General features: G+C 38.8%; 1 protein-coding gene across 3 annotated transcripts in view; it reads right to left on the reverse strand.

Moving 5' to 3' along the window:
- The window catches only part of LOC121287887 (protein tweety homolog 3-like), a 196,651-nt gene that overhangs the window by 5,130 nt on the left and 168,301 nt on the right, over positions 1 to 23,220 (reverse strand). Inside the window, exons 12-14 of one of the 3 annotated variants that reach the window (XM_041205899.1) lie at positions 18,710 to 18,889; positions 16,993 to 17,068; positions 12,090 to 12,198 (exon numbers count right to left, since the gene is read on the reverse strand). In XM_041205899.1, the coding sequence (XP_041061833.1) occupies positions 12,112 to 12,198; positions 16,993 to 17,068; positions 18,710 to 18,889 (343 nt within the window). In that variant the 3' untranslated portion in view covers positions 12,090 to 12,111. Of the gene's footprint in view, positions 1 to 12,089; positions 12,199 to 16,415; positions 16,517 to 16,992; positions 17,069 to 18,709; positions 18,890 to 23,220 lie in introns of all 3 variants that reach the window. The other 2 variants (XM_041205901.1, XM_041205900.1) reach the window with 2 other exon arrangements.

The following is a 23,220-nucleotide window of genomic DNA, read 5'->3' on the forward strand; positions in this document are numbered from 1 at the left end:
ACATTTTACCACATTCGGATCACCTGGTTTTGGAAGTGACAAAATGAAAAGAACCAACATGTGGATGATCCTGATTAAAAAGCAGATGTTCCATTAAATATTTGTCACACAAAAAAGATTCCGCTAGTGATCCTTCACACAGAAAAGCTGGGAACTCTGCTTTGTTAAATGTGTCTCATTTTAAAAGAGTATTTAAAAAGGACAGTGGGAACGACAACAACTGGAATCAACGAGCTTGACAGAGTAACTGCAGTTAAGGGCAATTGCTTCAAACAATAGAATTCACTTTATTCCTGATAATTCAACACATTAAAACACTGAATTAAACAATTAAAATTAAACAGTAAACAATTAAAATTAAACAGAACTGGTGGATTTTTCAGTGTAATTCAAGTTTGAATGATTAGCAGTAAATTGTACAGGTAGAACTTACCAGTAAATACCCATAAATCCCAAAATGACGCTAATTATAAACTGAAGGAATCATGGTAACTGCACAAGTCCCCAGACTGACAAAAATCCCAGAAACCCATGTAGTATAAATGAATTTTGACTTATTCAGTCATCATAGATCAATGACCTTGCCAAGAGTATCGACTTACAAAAGGGCTCAGAGCAACACCAATGTAGCGGGTCACGTCTGTTGAATTCAATGTCTCATACAGATTATCTGTTTTCAGACCACGTTCTATTAATTGGGGTTACAATTGGGGTTACAAGATACATGTAGTACAGTCCAGCAAATTGTATACTCCCAAAACAAATCACTTGCAATGTCATGCATTCTAGTATTAAGGGGGGAAAAAAGCAGTGTCTTTGGAGAAGCTAAAAATGTGGCAGTGTGACATCCAAGGAAAAATATGCTCACTTTTAAAATTTTCTTTGGCAATGCCCACCCCCAACACTTTCCATAGGACCACTTTGAGGGCCCTTACAATGAAGGCCTGTATGTTGTGGTCAAGTGAGTCAGAGATACTTAATCACTTTATTCCTGATAATTGTGACGCCAATTAATAGTTAATTGCATTGCATTTCTCCATCTTTTCAGGTGTGGCTCAGAGTTTCACAATGTCCCTACAAACGTTGTTTGTGAATTATTAAGTAGAAAGGTAGAGAAGGATACTTAAACAGATAGATTATCTAATGAATCACATAAAATCCCTGGATGCAGGGCAACTGCAGAGTAACCAAAGCTGGGAACTGAATATTCAAGGGTATTCGACATTTAGGAAAGATAAGCAAAAGGAGGTGAGGTAGCACTGTTAATAAAGGATGAAAATAGTACATTAGTGAGAGAGGATCTTAGATTGGATGATCAAGATGTAGAATCAATTTGGGTGGAACCAAGAAACAGCAAAGGGCAGCAACAATGGTAGGAATTGTTTATAGGCCACCAAACAGTAGTGGTAATGTAGAGCAAGGAATTAGAAGTAGATGTAACCAGAGTTATTCAGTAATTGTGAGAGACTTCAATTTACATAGAGACTGGATAAACTTAATTAGCACTAATGCGCTGGAGGACGAATTCCTGGAATGTAAATGAGATGGTTTTCTAGAAGATATGTTGAGAAACCAGTTAGAGAAAAATTTTAGATCTAGTATTATGCAATGAGAAAGGGCTAATTATTAACTCATTGTAAAGGAGCTTTTGGGGAAGAGTGGCCATAATATGACAAAATTTTACATTAAGTTTGAGAGTGATGTAGCTCAATCCAACTAAAGACAAAGGTCTTTAATCTAAACAAAGCAAACTACGAAGCTATGAGGAGCGAGCTGGTTTAAAAGGTAAGATGGTAGACATTCAATGGCTAGTATTCAAAGAATTAATACCATGGTTTACAACAAACTTACATTCCTTTGAGGCACAAAACAACCAGCAAGAAATGTGATCCAGACAAGAGAAGTCAAAGATTGTATTAGATCGAAGGAGGAGGCTGATAAAGTTGTCAAAAAAAGTAGGTCTGCAGATTGAGAGCATTTTTGAATTCAGCAAAGAAGAACTAAAAAACTGATAAAGAAAGAGTAAATAGAATATGAAAGTAAACTTGCCGGAAACATAAAAAGGGAGTGTAAAAGCTTCTATAGGTACATAAAAAGGAAGAGATTAGCAAAGACAAATGTGGGCTCAATACAGGTAGAGACAAGAAAATTTATAATGGGGAATAAGGAAGTAGCAGAGAAACTAAACAAATACAGTGTGTCTGACTTCAGGGAGGAGGAAAAAAAATCCTTTCTGAAATACTAATGAACCAAGGGGATCGAGATTGAGGACCTTAAGGAAATTAGTATTTGTAACAAAGTAGTACTGGAGAAATTAATGGGCGTGAAATTTGACCTGGAACTGATGATCTATAGCCAAGAGTGTTGAAAGAGGTGGCTGTAGAGGTAGTGGATGTATTGGTAGTCCTCTCCCAGATTCTGGAACAGTTCCTGCAGATTGGAAGTTAGCAAATGTAACTCCACATGGATTTATGAAAGGAAGATCATGTTTGACAAACCTGTTGGAGCTTTTTGAGGAGGTAACTTGCAGAATAGATAAGGGAGAACCAGTGGATGTGTCTTTGGATTTTTAAGAAGGCTTTCAATAAAGATTGCACATAAGAGGTTAGTAAGCAAACTTAGAGCACATGGGATTGGGGGGGTAATATACTTACATGGGTTGAGGATTGGTTAATTGACAGAAAACAAAGAGTAGGAATAAACGGATCACTCTCAGGTTGGCAGGCTGTGACTAGTGAGGTACTGCAAGGATCAGTGCTTGGATGCCAACTATTCATAACCTATATCAATGATTTGGAGGTGGGGACCAAATGTAATATTTGCAAGCTTGCCAATGACACAAAATTGGTGGGAGTATGAGTTCTGAGGAGGATGCTAAGAGGATTTGGACTAGCTAAGTGAGCGGACAAGAATATGGCAAATGGAATATAACATGGAAAAATGTGAAGTTATCCACTTTGATAGGAAAAACAGAAATGCAGAGTATTTCTTAAATAGTGAGAGACTGGGGAGTATTGATGTCCAAAGGGACCTGGGTGTCTTTGTTCTTGAGTCACTGAAAGCTAACATGCAGGTGCAGCAAGCAATTAGGAACGCAAATGGTATGTTGGCCTTTACTGCGAGAGGAATTGAGTACAGGAGTAAAGAGATCTTGCTGAAATTGTAAGGAGCCTTGATGAGAAGAGTACTGTGTAATGTTTTGGTCTCCTTACATAAGGAAAGATATACTTGCCATAAAGGGAGTGCAATGAAGGTTCACTAGACTGATCACTGTGATGCCAGGATTGTCCTATGAGGAAAAATTGGGCCTGTATTCTCTAGATTAGAAGAATGAGAAGTGATCTCATTGAGACATACAAAATTCTTACAGGGCTTGACAGGATATATGCCGAAAGGATGCTACCCCTGGCTGCAGGGTCTAGAACTCAGGGACACAGTTTCAGAATAAGAGACAGGCCATTTAGGACTGAGATGAAGAGGATTCCCTCACTCAGAGGATGGTGAATCTTTGGAATTCTCTACCTCAGAGCGCTGTGGAAGCTCAGTCATTGAGTACGCTCAAGACAAGAGATGGATAGATTTCTAGTTATTAAAGATATCAAGAGATATGGGGATAGTGTGGGAAAAATACGTTGATAGAAAATCGGCCATGATCTAGTTGAATGGTAGAGCAGGCTTGAAGGGCCGAATGGCCTACTCCTGCTTCTATTTCCTATGTTCCTATGTTAAATTAAGGATTTCAATGAAAATCATCAGCTGCAAACTATACAAAAGTAAACTTCACTGTGACTACACATCAAGAGGATTTTAGCAAAATGACTGCATAAATGGTTTAAAAATATTCTCAGTTCATGTGATCAAATGCAAAATGCTTTCAAAAATTAAAAGCATGTTCGCAGAATTTTTTTTATACATTTAAAGCAATATGAAAATATACACAATATGTATTTAGATAACCTTCACAGTTGGTTGTTACTTTGTCTCCATTCAAATTCTCTAATCATCTACACAATCATTCATCATATCAAGAGGTGGAAACCTCAGTTTTGTTCTTATGCCAGTTTAAAATGAATAGCACAAATTGAAAGATTTATTCACATTAATTTGTGGATTCTCACACTGATACGAAATATTCTACTTCACAGTTATTTAAAAAGACAAACTCATCTTAAACATTACATTTAAATGAGCAAAGTTAACATTACTAGAAACTTGCAGACCAGTGAGTTTAACCTTGGGAAAAATCTTTTCGAACTAGCCAGTTGGTTAACACATGAATAGTCATACCTTGTTAAAGACAGTCAGCATGGATTCAGGAAGGGAAAAATCAATTTAACTAATATTCTGGGGGATTTAGAAAATACTTCTCACCTGGTAGACTAAAGGAAACACAGTTCACACAGCGTTTAACAAAGTTTCACATCTTTCTGAAAACTAATTGTAAGGAATGAAAGAATGATGTTGGTTACATAACCAGTTTAAATCAAGAAATGAAGAATAGCCATAAACGGACACTTTGATTTAGAAAGAGATTACAGACAAAGTACACATGAGCTCAGTTATTTGCTCTTTTTTAAAAAAAATGTTTTAGGTGGGGATAATGGTCAACAGAAAAAATATCTCAGTTTGCAGATAACAACAAAATAGCTGACAGCAAGCAATGAGATAATGAGGTTCAGAAATATTTAAATATTTTGATTAACTGTGCCTATGGGGAAATGCTGTCCAATATGGATCAAATATAAATTAAGAATGTGATCAAGGAACCAAAAAAGAGGGAATATGTATGCTAAATGCAGCAGTACTGTGAGGCATTCACAAGCAAAGAAATCTGTAATAATTGTCAGCACACACTTCTGCTGCAGTTAAAAACAGCAGGATGGAGGGAACGGAAGAAGGGCATGCATTTATACAGTACACAACCTCAGGATGTCCTAAAGTGCTCACAGACCATTAAATACAAATTGAAGTGTAGTCACTGTTGTAACCAAGGTGAACACGGCAGTCAATTTGTGCACAAGGTCCCACAAACAGCAATGAGGTAAACAATAAGGTAATATTTGAGGGAATAACATTGGCCAGGACACACTGGAAATTCCCCTGTTCTTCTTAGAAAAATGCCAAAGGGATTCTTAGGATCCACATGACAGAGCAGGCAAGGCACCTGTTTAACATTTCAACCGAAAGACAAATTAAAATTGGACTAGTACTGTTGTTATACTGAAGCAATGTTAGTAAACTAATCATGAATCATAGAATGATAAAGCATAGCAGTACCTGTGCTGGCTCTTTGAAAGAGCTATTTGATTAATCCCACTCCCTTGCTCACTTCCTTATAGCCTAACAAATGTTTCCTCTTCAAGTATTTATCCAATTCCATTTTGAAAGTGAATCTGATTCCATCGCCATTTCAGGCAGCGCATTCCAGATCTCTGTGCGCTAAAAAAAATCCTCATCTTGGCTCTGGTTTTTTTGTAATTTGACTGAAATTTGTGCCCCTGGAAACAGTTTCTCCATCTTTACTCTATCAAAACCCTTCAGGATTTTGATTGTCTCTATTAAGTCTCCCCATAACTTTCTCTGCCTTTGGAGAAACAAATTAGGAAGTGAAAAGGAAAAATGCCAGCTGTCAAAAAGAACATTATGCAAAGTGATGAAGCAGACAATACAAATGGGCTCAAAATCTTTCCAGACTTGATTAACCACAGAATTTGCCCACTTTAATACATTCTCCTGCTCAGTCCTTCCTCTCAATCCTTTAATCTCCTTGATTAAGCAGGTACAGTTATCCAATTCTGCTGAGTTCTTTGTTGATTTTATTAATGACCATCTTATATTTATGGCCCCTGGTCCTGGACATCCCCACAAGTGGAAACACCTTCTCTACGTCTAAGCTAAAAAAAAAGCTTTTCACAATCTCAAAGGGGAGAATTTTCCCCCTGTTGGGGAGGCTGTGCGGGGGTGGGCGCGAATCTGATCAGCGCCCCCGATTGGGTCCGTGCCATTTTATGTGGGCGGGCTAATTAAGGCCCACCTAGCGTGACGTGCTCCCAGAAGCGCTGAGTGCCCCCTGTGCAGGCGGGGGGGGGGGGGGGGGGGGCGGGGTTCCCTGAGTCAGGCATGCACGCGAAAGAGCGCAGAAATCTCCCTGAGGCACAGAGGTGCCTTGGGGAGATTAGTTTAAGTTTTAAAAAGCTAAATAAAGAAAAGAAAAAATTTTAAGACAGTTTCACATAAGCTGGGACATGTCAATGAATTTTTATGAAAACTTTTATTCAATTTATAAACGCTTCATGAAACCTCATCCCGCCCATGGATGAGGTTCCATGAAAAATGTGAAGGCCGCCTGGGCCCTTCGCCTGCCCCCCAACCTTAAGGTTGGACGGGCAGCTCAGTTTATTGGTTTAATTAGCTTTTAAATGGCCTTAACAGGCCTTTGACAGTTAGGTGGGCACGCAGCCGAGTCAGCTGCCCGCCCGCCGATCTGAAAATCTAAATGATATGTGGTGACATCAGGACACATGCCTGACGTCATCCCATGTCATTTTAAGCCTCGGCGAGTGGGCCCCACCCCCACTCGCCAAACCAAAAATTCTGGCCAAAGACACCTATTAGATCATGGCTCAACCTTCTCAAGCCAGCAGATAAAGTCTCAACCAACCATAGGATAGTAAAATAGCTCTATATGTTCTTGACATCATACTGTACATCGTTTCAATTTCAAGTCCCCTAGAGCTACCTTACCTAGATGAACAGCTTTAAAAAATGGAAACATTTTAAATATTTTTTTCATGAATAAAGAACCAACGTCAAAAAACTGCAGTATCTGGATAACAAATAATATACAAAATGTAATAAACATTCAACATGACAGACAGAATTACAAAGAGAACAGGTAAGCTAATGTTTCAAATATAGACCCTTTATCAGAATTGAGCTCTAACAAGAATTGAATCTGGAAATGTTAAGTCAGCTGTCTCTCCACAGATGCTGATCAATCTTCCCTGTGCTTGTTTACATGAGACAATGTGCCCTGCGCATGACTTTGCAGCCAAATGTACCACTGAATCTCAGGTTGAGTTACCCATTCTCAAGCAGGGAAGGCCAGCTCCTGCAACTGGCCTCATGATAATTTGGGCAACTGTGCAATAAGGCCCAGCTCCTGATCTCTACCTGTTAGAATAGGATGCAGAAATTGCACAAGGTTTGGCTTCAGAGAGTTGAGTGAGTCAATATTCTCTATCCAGACTCACACAACGTGACTGGCAAAGACAATGGGGAACCACAAGTCATGGTGCAACTGAGGGGAGTCAACCTTCAAGCAAGTTCTTACAGATGTCCCCTTTAATACAAACATATAACCACTATCCATATACAATTGTTTTAAATACCGATCATGATCATTTGCATTGTGTGTGAATTGTATGGAAATAAATGAATATTCTGACCCATTCAAATGCATTTTGCACACCCCCAATGCCAGAACTCTGCTTTCTTCCCTACAAATTATTCCAAGCATTGATCAATCATTTTATAAAGAATTACATAAGGACATAAGAAATAGGAACAGGAGTAGACCACTCGGACCCTCGAGCCTGCTCCACCATTCAATAAGATCATGGCTGATCTTCTTGCATTTCAGATTCTACGTTCCCATCTAATCCCAATAACCTTTGATTCCCTTGCCTAACAAGGATCTATCTATCTCTGCCTTAAAAATATTTAATGGCCCTGCCTCCACCACCTTCTGAGGCAATTATCTTCTAACATCTACTCGAACTTTAATTTCAATGAATTTAATTGTGTATTCCATAGTTTCACATGCCGAAGTAGCATTCAGTCCAGACCCCAACATTTAGGAATTTCTCTCTAAACCTGTTCAGCTTTGCACCTCCCTCTTCTCCCTTACAAACCTTCTTAAAACCCACTCCTTTGACCAAGTTTTAGTTACCTTTCAAATAACTCCTTTAACTTGGTATTAAACTTTGTCTAATTACACTCCAATGAACTGTCTTGATCTATTTTCCCATATTTTTCTGTGTGACTGTGGCACAGATAAACTATTCCTCCATGTCCTTCTCAACCTGCCTGCAGCCTTTAACATGATTAATCATATCATCCTCCTCTCCACTGTCATCCGGCTAGATGAATTGGCACTCACCTGGTTCCATTATTATCCAATAGCCAAGAGTATTACTTGCAATGGTTTCTCTACCTGCACTGTGATCTCTGGTGTCTCCTAAGGATCTATCCTTGGCCCACTCCTATTTCCCAATTACATGCTGCCTCTTGATGACAAAATCCCAAAGCACATTAGTTCTTACATGTATGTTAATGACAACTAGCTCAACAGCATCACCAACTCTCTTGACTTCTCTGCTTGCCAAATTATCAGACTGCTTATATCCAATGTCCAGTACTGGATGAGAAATTCCTCCAATTAAATATTGTCAAGGTTGAAGCAACAGTCTTTGATCCTCACTCCAAACTCTGCTCTCTAGCTACTGACTTTGAAACACTGAATTTATAAACTTATAATTAAACTTATAATTTATGTTATAAACATGAATTTATTCAAGGCAGAGTTAGACAGATTTTGACAGTCGATAGTTATGGAGGGCAGACAGCAAAGTGGAGCTGAGACGACAACCAGATCAGCCATGATCTTATTGAATGGCCGAGCAGGATCGAAGGGCTGAATAGCCTACAGCTGCTCCTAAGTCCTATGTTCCTAAGACTCCATCCTTTCCCAGGCAACTGAGGCTAAACCAGACCTTCGACCTTGGTGCCATATCTGACCAAGATGAGTTTCCAAGCATATATTCGTGTTGTCACTAAGGCCACCTATTTCCACCTCTGCAATACTGTCCGACTTTGCCCCATCTGCTGCTGAAACCCTCATTCATGCTTTCATTATCTCTAAACTTGACTATTCCAATGCTTTCCTGGATGACTTCCCACATTCTATCGCCCATAAACTTTATGTCATCCAAAACTCTACTGTCCGTGTTCTTACTCGCACCAAGTCCATTCCCCTAAAACTCCTCTGCTCGCTCCCGATGAACAGATTGATTTTAAAATTCTCATTCTCACCTCTCCCTATCTCTGTAATCTCCTCTAGTCCCACAACCCTCCAAGATATCTACGTTCACCTAATTCTCGAGCATCCCAGTTTGTGATTGCTCCACAACTGGTGACTCTGCCATCAACAGCCAATGCCCCAAGTCCTGGAATTTCCCCTATAATCCTCTCTGGCTTTCTACTTCTCTTTCTCTCTTTAACACACTCCTTAAAATCTACATCTTTGACCGAGCTTTTGGCCATCTGCCATATTATCACCTTTATTTGGCTCGGTGTCTAATTTTGCTTTAAAACACTCCTTGGGATGGGCGGCACAGTTCCAGGGGCCTGGGTACGACCTTGACCTGTGTGTGCAAACTCCACATTCTCCCCATGTCCACATGGGTTTCCAATGGGTGCTCCAATTTTCTCCCACCTTCCAAAAATGTGCTGGTTAGGTGGATTGGCTACGGTAAATCGCCCCTTAGTCTGTGTTTGCCTATCTGTGCACACTTGAGAGTGTTTGCCCTGTAATGGCTTTCTGTTCTGGGTGTGTCCCATCCAGCGCCCACTGCCTGTTGGGATAGTCTCCGACTCCCCGCGACCCTGAATTGGATGAAGCGGTTCTGGAAAAGTGAGCGAATGAGTGAACATTCCTTGGGATGTTTTAGTCCACAGCGCTATATAAATACAAGCTGTTATTGTTAAAGGTTCTATATAAATGCAAGTTGATGTTATTAGGTTAAACTGTCTGTTGTTTAATAAATCTCAATGAGATCCCACATTATTGTTTTTCCCCTGCCACTGTATGGCATACACCTCTTAACTTTCCTCGCACCTGATCCCAGTTTTCATTTAGGAATGTAGGACATAGAAGTAGGCCATTCGGTCCTTTGAGCCTGCTTCATCATTCAATAAGATCATGGCTGATCGGATTGCTGTCTCAACTCCACTTTCCTGTCTGCCTCTCATGACCCTTGACTCCCTTGTCTATCAAAATCTATCTAACTCAGCCTTGAATAAATTCAATGACCCAGCCTCCATTTCTTTGTGGGGAAGAGAATTCATCAAAGGGCCGTGAGTCTGTGGGGAAAAAAAATTCTTCTCATCTCTGTCTTAAAAGGGAGATCTCTTAGTCTTAAACGGTGTCCCCCAGTTCCATTCTTCCCCAACAAGAGGAAACAATCTCCAGTATCCACCCCGTCAAGTCCCTTCAGGATCTTATATGTTTCAATGAGATCACCATTCATTCTTTTAACTCCAATGGGTACAGGCCTAACCTGTTCAACCTTTCTTCATAAGATAAGCCCTGAATGAGTCAAGCAAACCTTCTCTGAATGGTTTCTAACGCAATTATATCCTTTTTCCCTGTTGCTCTTTCCTGAAGCCTCTTCCAATGCATATAGGGTAACCAAAATTGTATAGTACTGCCAAAATCTGAAACTTGCACCCAACAATCCTGGCTATGGATCACAAGAATATATCTGCTTTGCTTAAAACTGCTTCTTGATTATCAATACAACAAATCCATTTAAACTCCTTTTCTAGTTCCCCTGTTTTCCTTCTAAAAGTTTATTTTAGGTAGAAAATCAGCAATAAAAAACCCTTCCCTTCAATTATTTGCAATACTTGCTCAAAAATTCTACATTCCTTCATCTTTTTAGGTTGATTTTGCAATGAGGTATTGTAAACAAAATACAATGGAAGTGCAGTTCAATAAATGTTCCTCTTGCACATGCTAATCAGAAGACAGCTGGAATGTATCCCAGTGAGTACTATGATTTAGCTGATGGATAAATTATATCTATTCCATCACCATTTCTTTTCTCATTGGAATACAGAAGGTATTGCACCAATGCAATATTATTGAAACGTGCACATTTTAGTATCAAGATGACAATTGGTGACAAAGCATATTTCAGTTTCCATTTGGAACACTATGATGTGCAGCACAGCATTTATTTTAGGATATCGGAATCACTGTAATTGAAGAATGAAAGCTTAAAAAGTTAGAATTTGTAGAATGCCTTTGAAATTACAGCAACAAAATTATGTTTCTACACTGTAAACATTGCATTTTCACAAATCACAATTAGAAAAACGTGGAAACAGAACATTTTATAGCATTTTCTAAGCAAGCTAAAAGAAGTATAAAATTAAAATAATTTTGGTGCAAAAGGGCTATTACAGTGCTCAAAGTGCTTCAGTGGCCACCTACATTCTGTGCATTCCATTGAGTGCATTCAAGCATATAACAGGGATGTCACATGATTGGTATCACAAATTAATGATCTTTCAAAAAGAATCTTTTACATTGATAGTGGCCTCATGATACCATCTTACCTTTACTGAAAATCCAGGTTTTTTTTTTAAGTCAGAAGAGGGTATTGTAATATTTTGGGAGTTTTTTTTTTAAATAAGATAAATATTGTTCACAGATTAAACATATTTCTGGTGAAAGACTGGCCCAACTGAAATGTTAAACATTGGAGATCTTGAAACAAACTGCACAAAGACTGTTCAAATTCAACATTGTTTGTACTAGTCCATGTGGTCTGGGTGAAAAAAATAGCAAGTCTTAACAGAAGCCTTGCTATGAATGTTAACTATAATTTTTGGAAAGGTTTTGCATATCAATACATCATCTTATCAAAATCTATGTTGTGACATCCCTACTGAGGAATGGGACCTAGAGCCATGTTCCAACGCTTATCCATGCTTTTCGACAAGGTGTAATTTTTGAGAGCTAAAGCAATAGTTAAGTAGGATATAAGCTGTGTCGTAATTTTTATTCTTCCGTGATCCTTAGCAAAGTGTACATTTTAAGAAGAATCAGAAGCCACATGGAATGGAGCAACAAAGCAATGCTCCAGTGTCCATTTAAAATGCTGTGCTGGCTAGAGGGTGCTGTTTTAGAGAATCAGAAGTGGGGAAAGGGTTGCTCATTCAAAATAATAATATTTAGCAAGGGTGAGTACTCAAGGAACTGAAAGCAATAGGGAATGGGATATAAAGCCATATTTCAGTACCTGTTCTGGTTTGCTGCCTTCTTTACCAGTAAGAGTTCGTTCTCGCACTGTTGCAGTTCTTTGGCTGCCAGCTCAGATGGCTGCCATTGTCCAGAGCAGCCAAATACAGCTGTGGCATTGCAAGAGAGAGAAATAGAGTGCAGCCTCAAAAGAGAAATCCAGTGCAAGCAAGTGTAAAGGGGAAAACAAACCCACAAAACACCCAGGAACATTCCCAGGACAGGGGGAGGGAACACAGGAACAACTGGGAGCACCGCAACTTATAAAAACCCTTTTCATATATGAACACGTCTATCAACTTAACAGCATCAAAAACCTCAGCAAACCAAGCCCACTCCTATTTCTCTTAACAATGTAATATTCCATATTACTTTTGAACCAAGCACACTTTAACCTTTGAGGACTGTAGAATTATGCACCATAGCCAAACATAGCTCACAGTTGGAATTTTCAGTTTGATATTATTTAGAGAAATCTTGAATACTGCTCTACTTTAAAACACTTTTGTTTCTCATGAATGTGATTTTTGAAAAATGGTGGAAAACAGGTTTTGTTGCTCAAGGTAGTTATTTAGTCCACAAAAATAGTATTGGTATTTTTCAAAAATCCTCAGTAAATAAACAACAATAGTTTAGGGATTATTTTGAAAGCATCACAATATTTTGCATTATGGTATACCATTAAAAGTGACTGCTATAACAATGAAAACAATCTTTAGCAAGCAAGGAGCTGCAAAATTCAAACTAGCTCAGGTATGGATGCTTCATGTCCTTAAAAAAAAAGCATCTAGTACCACCAGTGAATAAATTTATATTTCTAATGGGATCCATGTGCATATGCAAGATCTTGGTAAGATCATGATTCAGATTCATGATTCACAAGGAACTGGAATAGACCATTTAACCCATTAGCTTGTTCTACAATTCAATAAGATGATAGTTGATCTGTATCTCAATTCCAATGGCCTATGATTTCTCTATACTCAATAAATGTCCAGTAATCTAGTTTTGAAAATTCAATTTAACCAGTATTCTCAGCCTTTTCAGGAGAGGCATTCCAAATTTTCATTACCCTTTGTGGGGAAAACATGCTTCCTAATTTCACTTCTAAATAGTCTTGCTCTAATTTTAAGGTAATGCCCCCAATGTTCTAGGTTCCTCCAGGCACAGAAATAATTTATGAGATAAAAGCAAAATGGTGCGGATACTGGAAATATGAAATAAAAACAGAAAATGCTGTTAAAACTCAGCAGATCTGACAGCATCTGTGGAGAGAGAAAGAGAGAGAGTCCGCATGACCCTCCTTCAGAGCTCGAAATGTTAACTCTGTTTCTCTCTCCACAGATGCTGTCAGATCTGCTGAGCTTTTCCAGCAGTTTCTGTTTTTATTACAGAAATAATTTTGCTCTATCTATTATTAGACCACCCCTTAACGTTCCCAACTTGAGGGGATTCTAGCCCAACTTTGTAACATGTCTTCATAATTTAATCCTTTAGCCCACAGAAATTCTGGTGAATATGTATTGTGCTCACTGCTGGATATATTTTAGCTGAGGTGTTATGCCCAAAACTGAACATATTACTCCAGTCAAGTCCAGCCTAGTTCTGCAGAACTGATGCACAATTTCCTCACTTTTGTATTTCAACCCCCTTGATATAAAGGCCAACATTCCATTAGCCTTTTTAATTAATTTTTGCACCTGTCACTAGCTTTTAGTGATTTGTGTAAACACTTAAATCTCTTTATTCACCAAAGTTCCTAGTCTCTCACTATCAAGAAAATATTCAGGTTTTACTTTTTCAGATCCAAAGTGGATGTTCTAACACCTTCTCTCACTGAACTCCATCTGCCACAATTCTGCCCACTTAGTTCATCTGCATATAACTCTTTTTACTTCCTACTCTCAGCTAGACAATTTACTGTGCCTTCTAGCCTAAGTTTATCTGCAAACTTGGATATGCAACACAACATATTCCTTCATCTAAGCCATTAATATAAATAGTGAAAGCTGAGACCCCAATACAGATCTCTGGGGATCATTATTTGTCACATCACACCAGAGAACAGCTCCTTTTCTCTATTCTATATCTCCTACCACCCCAATAATTACCCACCCACTTCACAAGATTACCTCCAATTAAATTTGTTTTTATCTGCATTTATAAACGCTCACGTGGAACCTTAAATGTTTTTTAGAAATCCGCCTGGACATTTGTAGATGCACCTCTAGCCACCTTGCTGGTGATACCAAAAGGATTCAGTTGGATTAATTAGACGTCACCCAGCCTTCAGAAACCTATGCTGACTGTCTTTGATCAGTGTATACATGTTCAAATGCTCAACCACTCTGTCTCTGATGACAAATTCCAGTAACTTCTCCACAACAGAAGTTAAGACATGTCTGTAATTATGTGGTTCTTACCCACCCGTACCTTCCCTCTCATCTTAAATATCAAAGAGTAATTTATAATTTTCCAATCCAAAAGACACTATTGAGAATTCTGGGCAATTGTAACACATCTGCAAACTTCTCAGCTATTTCTCTTAATATCGTGTAGCTGAAACCCATAAGACTGACCTAGCAATTTGTTTATCTTAAGTCTTATTATTTTCTCCATTACCATTTTTATTTTATAATAAATCCATTAAGTTCCTCCTTATGACTTATTTTTAGGTTCTTTTGACCAATGTATTTTGTCCTCCTCTTCCACTGTAAAAACGGATACAAAATATTCATTTAACATGTCTGCCATTTGCTTCTTGCCCATTGTAGTCTCACCTGCATCTGTCTTTAATTGGTTCACATTCCCCATTACCACTCTCTCCCTTAATATATTCATATTTATAAAAGTTCTTGCTGTTAGCTTTGATCTCCTTTGCAAGTTGTTTTGCATATACTTTTTTTTTTGCATCTCAATATTATTTGTACCCCTTTTGTGATTCCTAGCTGACTGAATTTCCATTTTCCTTGCATTTGTGGAAGCCTTTCTAACTGATATCATCTTGAATCTCATTTGTTGACCATTGTTGCTTCAATAACATTGCACAAGTAGAAATTTTGCCTTTTAGGCATGGATACCAATCTTTCATACCAATTATGTTTTGAATAATTCCCATAGGTTTACCCATTAACAGCTCAAGCCCAGGTCATTTTTCATCCTTTCAAAGTCTGCCTTACTTAAATTTAAAACCTTGGTCTGTGACTCTCTCTTCTTCCTCTCAAATCCAATATCAACTTCAATCATATTATGACCATTATTCGCAAGATGTCCCTTTACTGTCAGATTGTTGACCAGTTTGGTCACACTCGTTTCGCTTGATAATAGGGCAGCTTCACAGTGTGGGAAGCAAAATTATTTGATTTGATACATTATACCAAATAACAGTTTCCAATTTTAGCAAGTGCCAAAAAGTGATTCCCAAATTATCCTTAAACCCTGGCTTACAATCAATTAGCAGGTGAATCAGATTGCCGGCTATTTTAGGATCAATTCTGGTCAAAATAGGAAAGACTCTAATACCTCAGTACGCCTGGGTACTCTGTATTTAGCAGATACTAGGCAAGGCTCTTAAGAGATCATGCATAATATGAGTAGAAGCCATGAAGCTAAGTAAAATGAAAGAGTACAGAAATTGGAAAGAACGCTAATGAAAGCAACAGACATACAAATCAGAAAAAGACAAACAGAAAGAAGTAGAATTTAAATAGAAGATAGTGTTAAAATACATTTTCAATTCAGAAAATATCCCAATACAGTACTCCAATCAGTGGTCTTTTGACATCAATTCAAACTCCAAGTTTTTCTTATTTCAAAAGATGTCACCACATAATTTTGCAGTGTGTAAAACAGAATTAGAAAAATGTTGATCCCTACATTGCCAGGATGACAAAATCTTCATACAGCAGTTCATAGATAAATAGAAAGAAATACATTCAACAGTTCACTTTCACCAAAAATAACTTTTTTTAAAAGGAAAGTGGACTGATGAGGTGTTAAGTTGTGATTGCCATCATCTGGGCAGTATTTCTCACACTATTTCTTTAGACATTTCAATCCTTTAAGACCTTTATCTATTCTGCACCTTTAAAATATACCGATCAATAATCTTCCAATGCTACATGCTACAATAGGGTCGATAATTAAAATCCTATCAAAAAACATAAATTCATTTTAATTTGGACATTTAGCTGGAATTTTAACCACTTGAATGGTGCAAAATACTACACTGTACTCAAAGGATTAAATTGAAAGTTATATGCATACCATTAATAGACAACAAAAAAACAAATCTGAATTAAACTGGGCAAGATAAAACACCACTTACCAGTACACACTAGACCCTCTCTATAAAGCTGTCTTTTGCAGTCACACAAAAAGCTCGCTATACTGACGAGTGTGTTGTAGATAGTCTTTTATATGGTTCCCCTATAGAAAGGGAGCCATAAGGAATACGTGTTATCTGAGAGGTTGTGGAATACCAGACAATGTTATAGCAAGGGGCTAGTGTAGTCAATTTTTGTTTTATCCTACCATGTCTAAAAACTATGGGACAAATTTTTGACGAATGGTGCCTCATTTTTGTCCTTGTTCTAACATAGGAAATTTGTGCAACATGAAAACCCTTCATTAGATGATACCATGAGCTCTATTGCACCATACTCTTCAAAAATCTGTGAGGTATGCATTCATTTTCCAGCACCAGGATACTACACAAACAAAAAGTGATTGCATTAGTGTTATTTAAAAATTCTAGGGTGACCAGCATTCCCTTTCAAAAATATATATTTTCTTTGATCAAGTCTATTGGCATAGCAAATTATGGTTTTCTAAAGCTTTGGACTAGTTTTACATTGGACTTAAATTAATTTTCAGTGTGAAACTAAATAAATCTATCAACTTACAGAAGGAGGAGGGGACTCTCTGCCAATCAGAGGTGTGTTCTCACAGCGGGGATTCTGATAGGTTGCGTTCTGGCTCCTGTTTAATTACAGAGGAAAAATAAAACAGTTGAATTCTGGTTTGATAACTGTACTTTACTTAAAAATTTTAGTTAATAAAATGGCAACATCTTAAATTATTTGCATGATTTTACATTACATAAAAAGGAAAGTGAGGTTTAGGAGAACAATTTAATACAGAGCACTTTTTTTTCTTTATACGAGAAAATAATAAACCCTCCTAAAATTTACTTCTTTTGGAAAACACCTACTTCTGTTGCGGGCTTAGAAGCCTTTTGAGTATAGTCTCTCTCTGGCCTAAACCACTCCAATTGCATTAATTGCAGAGAGAAAACAGGAGGGCGCAACTTCAAACTAATCTGGGGGCACTCTGAAGCTACATTATGTACACGTTGAAAAGTGCTCCCCCACCCTTTAAATAAGGCATTTCACATCGGAGTTAAAACAAAATAAAGTTAGCATTTTTAACTTTGAATTCTCAAAGCCAATGACTTTTACGTAACAATTTCTATTAAAAGAGGCACCGAGACCGAAAATTCACATCATGAGGTTTAATTTAAGAGGCTGCAGGAAAACTTGAGATTTTTTTTTGGCCTAGAACCTAAGCAGATTCAAGTAAACTTGAAGGCTCCTTGAGGACCAAATATTACATTCTCAAAGTGCCAAGGAAAAACCGTCTTTGATTTTTCTGCTTTTATAAATACCTTTTCAAAAATGGATATCATTAGGCAGAATTTAGCCCACGTCAGGCGGGCTCGGTCAGGAAGACAACTGCCGCCCGCGAGTGGGGTCAGACTGCGATTGCACGCTGGCAGGCAAATTAAGGCCCACCCAGCATGAAACGTGAATGGCAGCGCTCTCAGCGCTGCCTGTGTGTGTGTGCGTGCGCGTGTTTGTGCACGCGCGCGTTTTTGAAAATCTCCCTGAGACACAGAGCTGCCTCAGGGAGATGATGCATTTTTAAAAAAGAAAATAAAGATTTGGAAAATGCAACAGGGTCACATGAGGGGACATGTTACTAATTAAATTTTGATGCTTTTATTTTATTTTTATTTGCTTTTGGAAGCCTCATCCCGCCCGTGAATGAGGTTTCCAAAAAAAATGCAAAGGCCGCTCGTTTGGACAGGCAGCAAAAAATTTAAGTTAATTGATTACTTATTGGCCTTACCAGGCCTTTTAATTGTCGGCAGATGCGCTGCTGACTCCAAATTATCGCACGACTGCGCATTGACGTCGGCCACCCATCATTTTATGCTCAAGTGGGTTGGGCGCTCGCCCGCCAAGCTAAAAATTTTGCCCATTGTGTTTCAAACTAGGACAAAAGAATTAGGTGGGGATGATTGGAAATCATCAAGGCGTCAACTGGTAAAGTCATCACATCCTTTAATAAAGTGGCAGATCATAACAGTAAATAAAAATGCCACTTAGATGGGTAAATTGTTTTCCCATCTCCACTTGTCTACAAAGATTATAATTTGACATTATAATAATAAAATAACTAACAATAAAATAAATATGCACTTTAACATTTCTCACATAAGGTTTTAAAACGCTTCTGGATTTCCAGTTGTGAAATATTACTTTAATTTTAAAAAGAAGGGGGGAAAGTGCAAACTGTAAAGCAGGAACTAAAAGAACAGAAGGTCATTCAGTCACTTACATGTATTCCGTGACAGGAGCATTGCTGACAGTATGTGCTGCGGCAGGGATACTGGTCTCGCTGCCAAAACTGCTCCCACAGCTGTACAGACTGGGCATATGAACTCTGTACAGATTGTCATGCTGTTGGCGGTTTCCTTGTGGGCTCACAATATCCTCATCTCCATCATCATCAACATGACTGTTTCAGGAAAGGGAAAACCAGACAATATCAATGTCCGACATGGCACTCTTATTTAAACTAATACATGACATGTACGAATTTCCTAGATTCAGCATATTCATTCTGGACTAAATTTTGCACAAAAGCATGCTGCAGGTTAAAAAACATTAAATTTAATTTAAATTTATTTTGTATGTTTAAAACATTTTAACAGTTTTTAGCTGTAAATGCTGAGATTTTGATAAAAATCACACATTAGTGAACCTGTGCTTCAAAAGAGCTCTGTGCAGATTTTGTTGCTATGGTGTACATAACATGTTAATGTTAGTATTCTCCTGAGTTTACACAACTGGCTACTCCAATCAGTTGCATGCCCCTCGGCCACCAGTCTCCCCTGCTGATATTTTACCAATGGTGGAGGAGTACATAGACAAGTTTTTAGAAAGCGGCTGGACAAGTTGAGAGGCTGTTAAAAAGGCATTCGAGATCCTTGGCTTTATAAATAGAGATCGAGTACGAAAAGCAAGGAAAGTGTGCTAAACCTTTATAAAACATTGGTTAGGTCCCAGCTGGAGCACATTGGCCAATTCCACTGCACTTTAGGAAAAATATCAAGGCCTTAGAGAGGCTGCAGAGGAGATTTAATAGAATGTTACCAGAGACAAGCATTTTAGTTACGTGGAAACACTACGGAAGCTGGTGCTATTTTCAGAACAGAGGATAGAGGGAGATTCAATAGACATGTTCAAAATCCTGAAGGGTTTTTGATAATAAGGAGAAATTGTTTCCAGTGGCAGAAGGGTCAGTAACCAGAGAACACAGATCTAAGATGATCAGCAAAAGAACCAAAGGTGAGATGAGACTTCTATTTAATTAGTAAGTTAGGATGATCTGCAAAGTGCACTTCCTGAATGGGTGGTGTAAAGAGTTTTCAAAAGGAAACTAGAGAATTACTTGAAAAGGAAAACAAAATTGCTGAATTATGAAAAGTCAGACAGGGAAAGAAGTGAGTGGGACTAATTGGAGAGCTCTTTCCAAGGGTCAGCATAGGCGATGTGGGCAGAATGGCCACCTTCTGTGTCATTCTATAACCAAAAAATGTAACATTATACTGGCAGTGATGGCCATATGTACACTGACCAAGCTCGACCTCACCACTGCCTCTCTGGTCCCGTCTACTGTCTCTTAATTGTCAGAGTGCTTGACCAATGTCCAATACTAGATCAGGAGAAATTTCTTCCAACTAAATACTGAGAAGCCTGTTGCCAGTTGTCTTCAGTCCTGGCCACAAACTTCATTCCCTGACTACCAACTCCATCTCTGTCCCACCAAACCTCTCCTTAAAACCTACCTCTTAGACCAAACTATTGGTCATCTTGCTTATAGAGCTCCTGATGTTCCTTGGTGTCACAATTAGTTTGATAACACCCTTCTGAAATGCCTTAGGACACTTTATTACCTTAAAAGGCACTATATAAGTTGTTTGGGGGTGGGTGGGGGGGTGGTGTTGTATGTCTGCACCAAGGTTATTGATTTGCTTTTTCTGTGACCGGATGACGAACAATTTCAACATGTGCTTTCATTTCAGACCTCGAGCTGCCCGAACTGTCGAAGAGTTCACATTCTAAGGCCTCAGAATTTGGTTGGGAATACTGCAAAATATTGCCTTCAGGTTTCACAAAATTCTTAGGGTCCCAAATGCAGAACAGAAACAGTACCAATGCTGAAAGTTTCCACAGTGTGACCGCTTATCCTCCAAAACTAAGGATGCTCAAAGCAGGAGTACCCAGTACTACAAATGGGTTAAAATAATTAGATTAACATTTTCATAATGTAATCTAGCACTGTTCTTCAACACAGGGCAACATTTGAAATTAATGCAAAATTAATTCCAATTATTAACATTAGTGACGTTTTGTGCAGTTAAGTATTATGTAAAATTAATTCCCAAAGAAGCCAAATACCCTGTATAGATTGCACTGGTAAGCACTGAAGGATTCACCACTAGAGGACACAACAGCACTGCTGATGCTTGTACCAAACCCCACACTGCATGTTGGTGCAACAGTGTGAAAGCTTTATGTCTTGGTGGGCTGATTAGATGGTTGTTATGCAGTCTTGCAGACCACAAAATAATGATTGAATGTTCCCATTAATTTTCCAATTTAGGAAAAATTTGGTGTTCATTGGACAACTATACTAAGAACAGTTTGTGCAAATCGATGGGCCTACAAATTTTACACAAAAGAAACCAACAAACAAGAATATGAATGCCAAAAGAACTGCATTGCCAGAGTTATGGTCTGCATATGGTCCACAGGATGTAATTTGGAACGGAGCGCAGCCAGCTATCTGAGTGAAGACTCGGGAGTGTGGTGAGGGGTGTTTGGCGAAGGGGGAGAAGGAGTCGTTTGTTTCCTCTTTCTATCTTTCATACACCATAGAAGTTGGTTCTTGCTCTACTACAGGGAGAGGAGTTAGCTATTTGGTGAGTATCTGCTAAGTTAGTAAGTTCTATTCTATCCCTAAGGTTTAAAATAGTATATAATTTGGTGGTAAAGTTAATAAGATGTATAAGAAAGCAACATAACTTAGTGATTAATATAATTAAGTAGTTATTTATTTAAAGCACATTAAGGATGGCAGGACAGGTACTGTGTCAAGGCTGCAGCATGTGGATGCTCCTGGATAACAGTGATTCAGTGCAAACACATCTGCAGTAAGTATTTGCGACTCGAGGAACTTCAGCTCAGAGTAATTGAGTTGGAGGGTGAACTGCAGACTCTGCAACACATCAGTGGAGGGGAAAGGTTACCTGGATGCTTTATACAAGAGGCAGTCACACCACTTAGGATGGGGTCTTCTGATTTGGACAGTGGCCAGGGACAGGAGGGTGTGACTACGAGTGAGGCAGGTAAGGGAACTCAGAGGGCAGGAATGCAGGAGTGAGTGTCTCTGCAATTGTCAAACAAGTTTAAGGTTCTCTCAGCTTGTTTGGATGAGTGGGGGCTGTAGGGCGGATGAGCAAACTTACCATGGCAACGTGATGCATCCAATTGTGGTGAGCAAAAAGGAATGTAGTGGTAGTAGGGGACAGTATAGTGAGGGGGATTTACACTGTTCTCTGGAGCAAAGAGCGAGAGTCCAGACGGCTTTGTTGCCTGCCTGGTGTCAGGGTTTGGGGCATCTGCTCAGGGCTGGAGAGGAACTTGCAATGGGAGGGGGAGGATCCAGTGGTCGTGGTCCATGTAGGTACCAACAACATAGGCAGGATGAGGAAGGAGGCTCTGCATAGTCAGTATGATGAACTAGACACCAAATTAAGAGGCAGAACCTCAAAGATAATAATTTCTGGATTATTACCTGAGCCACATGCAAATTGGCATAGGACAAATTAGATTAGAGAAATGAATGCGTGGCTCAAAGGCTGGCGTGGGAGAAGTGGGTTCCAGTTCGTGAGGCACTGGCATCAGTATTAGGGAAAGTCGGACCTGTACCATTGTGATGGTGTACACCCGAACCGTGCTGGGGCTGGTGTCCTTGCGACCTGCCTAACTAGGGAAGTAGAGAGGGTTTTAAACTGAATAATGGGGGCAAGGGATCAAATTTGGGAAGATGTGGTAAACCAATGAGTAGAGCAAGGCAAGAGAGACAGGTATTAATATGGGAAATGATAAAAAGATTATGACAGGAAGGGACAGAGAGTACAAATCTAAGAGTAATCAGCAGATAAAACTAGACGCTACAAAAATAATAAAAAGACAAAACGAAAGGCTCCGTATCTAAACACATGCAGCATTCAACACAAAGCAGATGAACTGATAGTGCAAATAGAAATAAATAACTATGATCTGATAGCCATTACAGAGACATGGCTACAGGATGACATAGATTAGGACCTGAATATTGAAGGGTATGTGATATTTAGAAAAGACAGGAAGTTAGGAAAAGATGGAAGGGTGGCTCTGTTAATTAACAATGATATTAGTACATTAGAGATGGATGGCCTAAGTTCAGGAAACCAGGATACAGAAGCGGTTTGGGTTGTGATGAGGAATGATAAAGGCAAGAAGTTGGAGTGGTGTACAGGCCCCCTAATTGTAACTACGCAGTAGGAGAGAGTATAAAAGGAGAGATAATGGGAGCTAGCTAGAAAGGTACAGCAATAATCACGGGGAATATTAATCTACATATAGATAGCCCAAATCAGATGGGCAAAGGTAACATAGATGAGGAGTTCATAGAATGTTTTCAGGATAGTTTCTTAGAACAGCACGTTCTGGAGCTACCCAGAGAGCAGGCTATACTACGCCTAGTATTGAGCAACGAGATAAGACTAATTGATAACC

This window comes from Carcharodon carcharias, chromosome 15, assembly GCF_017639515.1.
Source record: "Carcharodon carcharias isolate sCarCar2 chromosome 15, sCarCar2.pri, whole genome shotgun sequence".
Taxonomy (NCBI): domain Eukaryota; kingdom Metazoa; phylum Chordata; class Chondrichthyes; order Lamniformes; family Lamnidae; genus Carcharodon; species Carcharodon carcharias.